Source organism: Cupressus sempervirens, chromosome 8, assembly GCF_028749045.1.
Source record: "Cupressus sempervirens isolate cs-2001-9-10 chromosome 8, ASM2874904v1, whole genome shotgun sequence".
Taxonomy (NCBI): domain Eukaryota; kingdom Viridiplantae; phylum Streptophyta; class Pinopsida; order Cupressales; family Cupressaceae; genus Cupressus; species Cupressus sempervirens.
The window spans coordinates 606,264,630-606,276,484 of NC_143125.1; the positions used below are offsets into that span (position 1 = coordinate 606,264,630).

Here is an 11,855-nt window from a genome sequence, read left to right on the forward strand (position 1 = left end):
AATTGATAGATCTCCTATTGTAGTAGAGATATTCTGGGCCGGCTTTTTTGTTCACATTAATGGATAGAGGTTTAATGATTTCTTCTTGGTGTTTCTCATTTAACTTGTTTCTCCTATTAAGGTGGACCCCTAAATTTTTCTTTGATCTCTTTAGTTTGGGCGATGGGCAATGTGTTCTCATTTGCCTCTCTTCCTTTAGTGTTGAAAGTGTCTCTCTCTTACAATTTATTTTCTTCCTTGATTAGCTGGTTGTTAGCAGTTTTAAAGAGCTTGTTATGGTCCTTAGTTTTCATTTTTTGTGAGAGCTTGCACCTTTTGTGGCGGCTTGTCTCATGTTGGTCAATGACAATTTTGGCTATGTCTGGTGGTCTACTCACTTCCAAACCTTTGTCTGTCATATAGGTAGACCCTAGGTACTTTTTAATCAATATTTGGTCACTAGTTATTGATTAAATTGCTGTTGATGTGCTATTAATAATAACTAGTGGCAGCCCTTTCCAGCATGCTCTCTATTAGTACCATGGGCCAGCACCCTCTTTCTGCTCATCTTATTAAAAAAATATAAAATAGATAATGTTTTCTCTCTCAAAGCATCTTCTCTCATTCTTTTTCTCCTTTTTTACTATGGTAGTTTATACTTTATGAGATTCCTCTCTTATGTTATACTATTGCTATGTAAACAACTCAAGTGAAACAATGCATTTGATAAAATCTTCCTAACCTATCCAACTGTTAATAACATTACCAACAATAATAAGCCATGGACTATTAAAACAAATTTATAACAATTTCAATCTTTTTTTTTAATATTAATTATCAATGAGAGGAAATATTAAATTGAAATTATTTCATTGTGTATAAATAATGGGGCGGTTGATTCTGCAGCATATTTTAAAGTTGCACTCCAATAAGAAATTTCGTTGTATGACACAAGAAAGATAAAATTTCTTTCTTGAGCCCTCCTGCCGCAATTTAATACTATTTAGATAGAAAGTGAGATGAAATCAAAACCACTAAAGAGATTGAAAATAAAATAAACAACAAAATTGAAACCATTAAACATTGTTCTAACAACCCATTGTATGTACAATTTGGCAACTCGAAACCGTTCACAACAATCCAAAAGCGAACTGAGTCATTTGCACGTATCTTTGTCTTCTTTCGCTCTCCTTTCCTTTTCCTCAAATATATTTTTTATCCCATCAATTCTTAAACATTTTTTCAGATCACCTCTTACTTCAAAAGAGATACAAATTCCTATCAAATCAATGCACTATATAAAGTGATTTATATGCCGTCAAACATTGGCCATGATTGCATTTTCATAAATTAGGTGACTGTACCAGCATTATTACATGAATGGCTGTTTTGTCCTTCCATCGCAATGCATTTCTTTGTTTATAAATATTGCTTCTTTCTCAAATAAGGACATAATGCGTTATCAGTAGGTGAAGTTTGCAATCATACAATTAGTAGTAATACTTTGAAAAGAGTTGAGTGTTAGAAACTTTTGAGTTCAATGGCAATGGAGATGTTTGAGAAGGCAGGGCCTTACATAGCAATGACATCCCTACAGTTTGCTTACGCAGGGATGGCCATTCTTACTAAGATTTCTCTTAACAATGGAATGAACCAATTTGTTTTGGTAGTGTATAGGCACATAGTTGCTACACTTGTTCTTGCACCTTTTGCTTTCTTGATTGAAAGGTATATACTTCTTTGATTGAGTTCGTATTGTCTTTCTAGATATCAGATATAATATTTTTTTTATTGATCTTGACCAATATGATCATATGTACAACTTGATAATATGGTTAAATATACATCCTAATATTTGAATAGGCATTGCCCATAACTTTATATACTGCAGGAAGGCCCAACCGAAAATGACATTTCAAATAATTTGTAAGATAGTTGTACTTGGCTTGTTGGGGTAAGCAATCTGCCTTCATTCGCTCCTCATTTGTTTTCCCGATTTTTACATTGTAATGATGTCCACTTATATGGACGTTGATGAAATATTTGCAGGCCTTTGAATCAATCTCTCTATTACATCGGCTTGAAGTTTACTTCCCCTACTTTTGGTGGTGCTTTGAATAACTTACTTCCTGCTACCACTTTTTTGATTGCTCTAATCTTTAGGTAATTATCATCATTTAATTTAGATTTGATTATTATTTTCAAGGAGCAAATGGCTTAACAGACATGATAGTAATAGTTGGTTAATAAGAAAATTGTTAGATTGTTAATAATTATCTAGTTTAATAGTGAAAGATAGATTATGGTAGACTACTCTCTAAGAGGAATAAGCTATCAAATTGGTTTTCTTGTAAGATAATTGAAGAATATGATATTTGAGTCTACTGAAACGGACAGACAAAAATCTCTTGAGCAGGATTACCATTTGATTAGTAATCTTATCTACATAAATAATAAATAATCAATGGTCAATTTAATTTTTACAATCATACCAGTTAATCTTTTAGAAAAATCAATGGGAAGCTATATGATCCATTGCTAAAATAATATTCTTCTAGTATTTGACTACAAGCAAATGACGTTATGATATGTCACTTATTACACACTTTCAAAATGTAAGAGTTTCTAAATTTAGATTATTTGTTTTGTTATACAGAATGGAGAGAATAAGAATTCGAGACATACGCAGCCAAGCAAAGATAATAGGGACACTAGTATGTGTGGGTGGAGCGATGTTCATGACTTTATATAAAGGAGCTCTTATTCCCATGCCTTGGTCTTCACACAGTCATCATCATTCCTCTAATACTGCTACATCTCATGACAATAATACTGATATGATTAAAGGTTGCTTGACTTTAATTACTTCAGTAATTGCTTGGTCATCCCTGTTTGTTCTTCAGGTAACAAAAATAAATTGTTTTAATCTCTTCTGCAAATAGTTCTTACCTAACTAGTATATTCTTGTTCTCTTTTTGGTCTAATACAATGAATTGTTGATATCAGGCTTCTGTTCTTGAGAAGTATTCTGCACAACTTTCTCTTGCCACCTTAATATGCTTGATGGGCACCTTACAATCAACTGCAATAACTTTAGCAGTTGAACGACGTCCTTCAGCATGGGCAATTGGATTTGACTTGAATCTTGTTACTATTGTTTACTCTGTAAGTTTTCACTGTTTAGCCTCCCTATCAGAAATGTTACCATATGATGTTTATGATGTTAGTCATTGTCCATTTGAAATATTTAGGGTTTAATATTATTGAAAAAATGCAGGGAGTGATGTGTTCTGGGCTTGCATACTACGTGCAAGGAGTATGCATGAGGATAAAGGGGCCAGTTTTTGCTACTGCATTCATTCCATTGACTATGATAATTACCGCATTTATGGACTCCTTTATTCTTCACCAAAACATCTACTTGGGCAGGTTTGTTTTTCTTCTATATTGTTTAAATCCATATATATATAAAACAGACTATGTAGATATGTTGATCTGATTGAGCCAAATTGAATGCAGTGTGGTAGGAGGAATGGTGATAGTAATAGGATTATATAGTGTTCTGTGGGGTAAAGCTATGGACACAAAGCTGCCCACTTTTGACAGCACTGAGGTTCTCCCAACATGTCATTCGGATAATGATGAGAACCGCCTTGGGTCTATAGAAAAGGGTGAGATCCCCGTTGATGACAGTGTTACTTTCAACATAAAAACATAACCTTAATCTACGGTATGAAGAAAATTATTTCCATATTTTATCTTGGTGTAGGTTACTCGGTAGGTGTAGTTGAGGATGAAGAAACCACTTTTGCATGCAGCTCTTATTCGATTTAAGATCTCCTCAAGTTTAATATCAGAATGTTTTAAGAGTGCTTTAGCTACTCTTATGAGTGAAAATGAAAAGGTTTTGTTATTTGACGATTCGTAGTATGGTTTTAGATGATAGTGGTCTAAGTATAGGCATGATGTCAATTTGTATATGATAAATTCATTTTGGAATTGATCATATTATTGTATAATTCTCTAAATAAATAAAAAAATTGTATGAATCTATTAATACTAGTGTATTATATTATCTTTAAGTTAGTTTGTTTTTATTATTACATAAAATAATCTTTAAAATAGTGTTCTGACATATAAGGAATTCTGATTTTACATGTTCTATTAACATATGTTTCAAATAAGAAATGAGACAACATTATCTAATAATACAAATAAATACAAGCTGGCTTATCCACAAATGATAGTGTACATCATTTTTATTTCTATAGATGATTGTTCATTTTGACATTATTCAATATCATATTTGATAATAAGGTCATGGGATATTGTACATGGTATCACCAAATGTATAAGTGATTTATAATCTAAAGTTAAGAATTACAATAGAAGAATCTCAAGTACAATTCTCTAATTTTATAGATAAATGAAAAATAACTCTCTAGCTCCAATAGTTATATTCTATTAAATTAATTTTGCCTTTTAATGATGCTACTTTTTAATATAACAATGAATCAATCTAGATAATCATGTTTTGTGATGTAGTTAATAGTAATATTAGGTGTATGAATAGTCCACCTATCTAATGTTAAATTTTGATTCATAAAAAAATTTAGACTACACTTGGCAATGATGTCATTTCACTAAAAAATAATTTCTTGGTCAAGATACAATCCTATGGAATGGAGCAAAATCTAGGGAATATAATGTGAAGGAAAAGTAAAAGATGGCTTCTCGTTAACAAAATCAACTCAAAACTTCTTAGACAACCTATTCTCTTGGAACGAAGTATGTCTTCCAATATTAAGTACTCTTTCATGGGCAACCTTTCATGAGAAAATTTTGACAATGGCTAGGTATATGTAATTTGGATTCTAGAGTCCATTTTGCCACCTATGTCTCAATCATGAGGACAATGTTGATCACTTACTACTAACATGTCCCTTCTCATTACAATCATGGTAGTCATTATTTTATAAATTGGGTTGGATTACAAACTTAACAAATGATAACATCTCCCTTTCTGAATTATGGCTTCAAATTTTCAATAAAAGCCTCTATGGCAACCTATGGATCATATATATTAGATGGGATGAACCTATGATTAACATATGTTTTGGGCTTAAGGATTGCCAAGTGTTAGCTAAAGGTCCTAAATCTAGTATTAGAGATAGATAAAATTTCACTTTACAATCACCAAACATGGAATGACATAAACTAAGCTTTGATGGATCCTCACATGCAAACCTTGGAACTTAAGTGGTTGGATGATTGATACATTGTTAACGTAAAAATATTGCTATATTAGCTACCTATTGGAAATGGACATGAAAAACATGGTAGAGTTTAAGTATTTCTTATAATGACTTGTCCTATATCTAGAAAATAACATCAAAAAGTTGTAAATTGAATGAGTGTCCACAATAGTGGTAAATATAGTTTGATCCAAGCACACACAAAATAGGAGGCTTCATTAACAATTGGAAGTAATTTAAAAATACATAGAGTATCTTGAGTAAGTTTTGATCAATCACATATACAAATAAGGTACTCTACATTGAAGATGAATTGGCTAATAAGGTAGAAGATTAAATATTTGTCAAAAAAAATTGTTGGCTTAAATTATTTTCTAACAAATAAATCAACTTGAAATAAATAAGTAAACACATATAACTCACCAAAGGTCAAACATTCATAAAAATGCATTTGGGTGAAAATATCATTAACAGAAGTCAAGTTGGAAACTCATAAGAATAATATACCATAAGTATGGGGTCCACATAGTGATTTTAAAATAAATGTTTAAAATCCAAATGATCTACTAAATTAAAATTCAAAAGGTTCCACATCATCATTTACTTATGCATGTAAACTTAAACCTTAATAAGCATCAAGGAATAATGCAACTAAAAGATTACATATATATTTTTTAAATATTTTTATTTCTAACATTTTTATTTCATGAGTAGAGCCAAGTTTCTTTCATTAACAAGTGGGGCTATTTTTTTATCCCATGAGCATTGAGCTCATATTTCTAAAGAGAAACATTGTATTAGAGAATAAGTGAAAGAAATATTGTATGAGAATCCCATGAGTTATCAAAGACACATGTAATTTGAGTGCATTAAATATTTTTTTTTCTAGTAAAGAATAGAAGTAAAACATGTTTCAAGATGGAAAATTCAGCTCCAATAATGAAGTATGTAATGCTTTGACTATCAACAAGCGATGTGTCATAAAATAGCTCAAGGAAATAGTAGTGATAAAAGGCATGATGAGACATGGACTTTCCATGGTGGAAATACCATTTTTAATTTCAATTGGAGGCCCCATATGGTGATGGCATGGACAAGAATGCAAGCTATATTTTCAACTACAAATATGACATAAAATTGGGTTGCCTTGATAAAGAGGGATTATAAGAGGACAAAAGTGAAGAGGATGTGTTAGTTATTACTAAATTAAAGGATAGAGAGGAAATAAAGATAGATATTGTTGAAGAGAAAGAATCAATTGAAGAAGATGAGGAAAAAAACCAAACTAAAAAGAATGAATTAGAGGAAGTGGTTGAGGTAGAAGAGTTGATAAAGGAAGATGAATATCTATATCAAGAGGAAATATTAGGATTTTCGTCCTCATCTAATAGGAGCAATTGGAGTTGATTGATATTCTCTTTACTAGCTCTTTTTTGATTTTTTTTTTTTTCCCTACATTTCATAGTTGCAACTTAGGATTCCATAGATAGCCTAAGAATCTATATCATTATAGGTGAAGTTAGGAGTATTTGGAATCCATTTTGAAAGTATTAGACTACTTTGTAGACATTAGTATATAGAACTTGGACTTTTTGAATCTTATTATATTTTACTAATATCAACTATAGGCCTTGGACCCTTTCTTATTAAAATAATTAGAGCTAGCTCAAAACTAAAAAATAAGTTTGAGGTTTAGGAAAAAGTAACAAGAGAAAAATTTATATATAAAAATTATGTCTTCTGAAAAATTGAAGGTTCTAACATGTCCTTGTTAAAATTGAGTGATCTTAGAGTCTAAAATATTAAAGAAATAATAATCATTATGAGACAATAGAAAACAAATGCAAGTATTACCCAATAATATCTCATATTGGATTTATTGGAGAAAATCCAACTAAAAAGCTTCATGCATAAAAACAAAAACCTCTTCTTAATATTCCTCAAAAGGAAAATGATTTTTTTCCTCTAAATGGAGATTGTGGATTTGCCTCTTTGTAATTCTTCTCAATTCTTTCAACTTATCAAAATGAATTATTTTTCTATCCTATTGAGATCCAAGTCTCTAATATCATTAGGTGGAGGTCTCTTCTAATAGAAAATGTTTAAAATCCCAACATCCATAATGCTTAGTCTCAATAGCCCTTGATTATAAAGCACCTATTTTTTGTCTTTGAGTAAATTTCTAACCCCTGTAGATGCTTCTATTATCTTCCTCCATGTATTCATATTTAAGAAAACAAAGTGAATTAAAATAATATTTCTAGCACTTGAACCTTGTAAGGGTGCAAGGGTTATGCTGATAGTTTTATATATATCAAATAATGTCACAAAAAGATTTCTAATAATATTTCCTATATATAGTAGAACATTAGAAAGATAATTTTAAAATCTTTATAATTTTGTCTACCTTTCTAACCATGGAACTCATGTTGTTAAACATTTCTTTCATTAGCAGTTGTCCTTTCTTTCCAATAATTTATATTCTATGCAACTTTTGTTGGTATCTTTGCATCGTTTTTCATCTATAATGAATTTGATAGGATCTTGGTCAGTATAGCCTGTACTTTGATTATCCTCCTCCAAAAGCATGGGTGCTACATGAGATTTGGAATTGTTATTAATGAAGTACAAACTATTGTAGTGGTTTCCATCTTGATATGAGACATGAAGTGTGGGTGTTTCTGAGCTATGAATATTGTATAGTTTGCATTCCTAGCCCTTAAAAGAGTACACATGAATGTTAGTTTGAGTCACCACGAAGGCTTCATAAATATCACAATGGTCTATCCAAGTTCCATCTTCTACCATTTTTTCATAGTATTCTTCAAAATTGATATCATATTTATGAGAAAAGAAAGGCTCAAAGTATGAACAATTTTCCATAATGTACTCCACTACCATATTATGATACTTTGAGTGTTGCTCTTGGTCACATTAATGTTTGTTTGTACAGGGTCTTTTATTTCCCCTCATTCATTTTGAATTACTAAGACTAAGTCCAATTCTTTCATTTTCATAAGATTACATTTTATTTTTAAAAACTTATAAAAAATAAATTCAATAATATAAGAAAAACTTAATATTTCGAGTTGTCTAATACTCATAATATTATTTTTTAATAAGATTATTTTCATTATTAAAATATATAAATTAATAGTAGGATTAAGATTAAAGTTTTCTTATTTTCCTTGTCTACCTTCTTATCTAATTTTTTTCCGCTCACCTATATTATCATCCTTTACTTTATAATCATGTATCATATTTGTTTTGTCTTTGTCTTAACTATAATAATGAAATAATACAAAATTTCCTGCTTTTGTAAATAATGTTAGATTTGAAAGTACAAAATCATATAATTAATAATTATAAAATAGAAATTAAAAAATACATTAAAGATTTGATTCCAATGTAAAAGTTTTTCTATTGTAACTTATACATAAAAAACATAAACAATAACAAATCTTTATAGTGCATTTCTTAATCATACTTTTTACACAGTTTGTCTCAAAGAAGAGCAACATTATTTTTGGAAAGAGCTATCAAACTTTATAAAAGGATGAATATTACTACACACCTAAAATACAATTTTTGTTATAACCCTCATTTTTATATAAGCAAAGGAGATTTATTTTTTAATACATTAAAGTGGCTTAGAATATTGTTAAAAAATCTTTTTGGCATATGGATAATTGTTCCAATCCTTTTAAAGCTACACTCTATTTGACAATAAAATGTAAATTATGGTAGAAATCTTATCTCCCAATCATAGGTTATGGGTTTATAGACTTTATATGTATTTCTTATAAATTATAAGAAATTTATTAAATTAAAACTATATCTATTTAAAAACTAAAGACAAGTACTAAGCCACTATGTGGCACTTGTCAAATTGGTTTTGCATCATTTGCATCATTATTATGAATATATAAATTTTATAATTACAATTTTATCTTGCATCATTTTCTTCAATTTCTCCCATTCTTCATCACTTCTTGTGCAACGCTTAAAAATACAAGATTTTGTTGATAGGAGGGCAATGGAGTATGTTTTAATTGAATGCGTAAGGTTAAAGTTCATTTATATTTTTTAACTCCATTATTAGATGCTAGAACCAATCTAAATTAATGATTCCAAAAATATATTTCCTTTTACTAATTTATTTTTTCCTATGATAGAAATATTTACATTTTTTGGAAATGAAAATTATGTTTTATTTGGAGGATCAAAATGGTTTTAATGATTTCTTTTCACTCCACTCCCAAATCTTCTAATTTCATATGTTTTTATTACTTTGTTAATATTTTGTATCGATTGGTTAATGGTGTGCTTAGCTTCATTAATATTCTTTGACATATTCTTAGGTAGTCAATAGAGTTTTGCAATTGATCTGAGACTTAATGTATACATTCTAAGAAACAAAATCTTCATTATTTATACTTCAAATATCCTACTTCATGCCTTATATGCTCATTTGTATAGATCAAATATTTAAGAATTAAAAGCTTTCACTACTTGTGCCAAATGGAGTAATTCAGAAATATCTATTATAAACATCAATATATAAAAGGAAATATCTAAAAACAAATGGATGGTTTATTAAGCCATAAAAAAACATTTTCCTTAAGTTATTTCTTACATTAAAGCTAGTTTTCAATAATAAAAAACCATTCTATAACATCTAAGAATGAAAATTAAAATGAAAGGATCAAATCTACTAATTTTAAAAGTTGTTTCATTGAAGAAAAAAATTGTTTGAATGATTCATAATATTCTATGAAACATTAATTTTATGGATATTTTGTAAATATAATAATTTTTTAAACCCTCAATTTTCTCAAATGGGCCCCAAATTTTTATTCCAAGCTCTTTAAGAGAAGTCAAAAGTGCAATTTTAGAAAGCCTTTTTAGCATTGACACATGGATATCCATACGGGGAGTGCTTCAATCTCTGTTAATGCATCACAAAATAAAATCTATAGTCTTTCAAGTTTAGGTCGACAACTTTCAAAAATTGAAATCCTACATGCTCACTTTTAGGCTGTTTAGTTTTATATTCTTTAGGTTTTATAAAGATGCCGCAAAGGATGAGAATCACCAAACTCAAAATCAATTTAGATAGGTGGATACTAGAAATTGATTCTTGAATCCCTTCCTTAAACATCTTGAAAGTTCCCAAATGACTTTAGATCTCATCATCTTGAAAGCTCCCAAACGACTTTAGATCTCATCATCTTGAAAGCTACGAAATGACATGAAGTTTAACGATAACAAATGTTGAATCCCCTCTGCATTAATGGGAGTTGATGTCTTGCTAAGCCAATGCACTATCATTCTAGTGTCCACTTTAGTGCTTTGAGTCACATAGTATTTTGCAACATAGTTCATCCTTTCCTAGCCATTTTTTGAGCCATCATTTTTATGTTTAGTAGCCTATGATTACCATATAATCCAAACATTCTAGTTAATGATTCTCAAGGAGAGAAGCCTATTACCTTAAAATGATTTATTTCTCTTTTACATTACCTATTCATCCTTTCCTTATTTCAACATTTTAAGAAACCTTTTATGTCTTGATCAAATGCTCTACCAATGATATCAAAAGTTGTATAAGTTTCATTAATGACATCTTCTATTTTTCTCATATAATTGAAGGCATTTTATGATCTAATTTATGAATGAGAATTAGATATTATTTATTTTGAAGCATTTGGTTATGAAAATATGAGAGGTAGAATAGGGTTTTGATGAAAAAAACTTAGTTATGCAACAAAATGTGGGTGTTTGGTTCACCAAATGATGAACCAGATTATCAATTTTTTCTTCCACTTTGGAGAAAAAATGGAAGACACTTCTTCCAAGAAATAGGTGGAATTCAAAATGAAGACCTAATTATGGATTTTTATAAAGGTATTTTAATCAAACCATCAGGTCTACAAAATTTGTTTCAAGGTTTTGGAAGATTATAGAGGCATTTGGGAAGACGAGGGCATGCCATTTTCCATAGGAATCAGTTGGAATTAATTTTTCTTTCTCGTAGGGTTTGAAATTGTAGCGAACTCGTGAGCCATTTTTCCTCATGCAACTTGGTTTTCTAGTGTTCTTATGTGATGTTGGGGTTTCTATGGATGATGCTAAGTTTGAAGTTTTGAGGATTTCTATGGACACCAACTGTTAGAAATGCTTTATAATAACTTGGGGCAAAGAGGGGGGTGGAGGTGGGGGGTTTTAATCAGTTATTCAAGGTCCAAATATCCAATTCAAACCTTTTCACTAAGTGTAGTGAGCCCATTCAACCATTCATTCATCCAAGCATTAACTTTCCTATTCAACAAGTACCCATAAATCAACATGCAAGCATAACACATGAAGAGATAAATACATAACATAGTGATTTATGTGGAAAACCAATTTGGGAGAATCCACCAGCAACATGTTACTCAATTATCACTCTTTTTAAGTGATGTCTTGTGAAAGGCCTATCCTATTAAAGGCTTACAACACACTGTTAAATGTGACCTTGTTAGAGGATTTAACCACCTTGTTAGAAGTGGGCCTAGTTAGAGGACTTTAGAAAATTCACTTGAAATGCCACCCTATTAAAGGATTTACAAATGGCTATTA

At 30.1% G+C, this 11,855-nt stretch overlaps 1 protein-coding gene across 1 annotated transcript; it reads left to right on the forward strand.

Moving 5' to 3' along the window:
- The first annotated feature begins 1,519 nt into the window (after positions 1–1,519).
- Positions 1,520–3,697, forward strand: LOC149543885 (WAT1-related protein At5g07050-like). The gene is made up of 7 exons (XM_089795850.1): positions 1,520–1,707; positions 1,871–1,933; positions 2,029–2,142; positions 2,636–2,882; positions 2,986–3,144; positions 3,257–3,408; positions 3,499–3,697. Exons 1-7 carry the CDS (start codon positions 1,520–1,522, stop codon positions 3,695–3,697), a joined length of 1,122 nt encoding a protein of 373 aa, XP_089651976.1.
- The last annotated feature ends 8,158 nt before the right edge of the window (positions 3,698–11,855 follow it).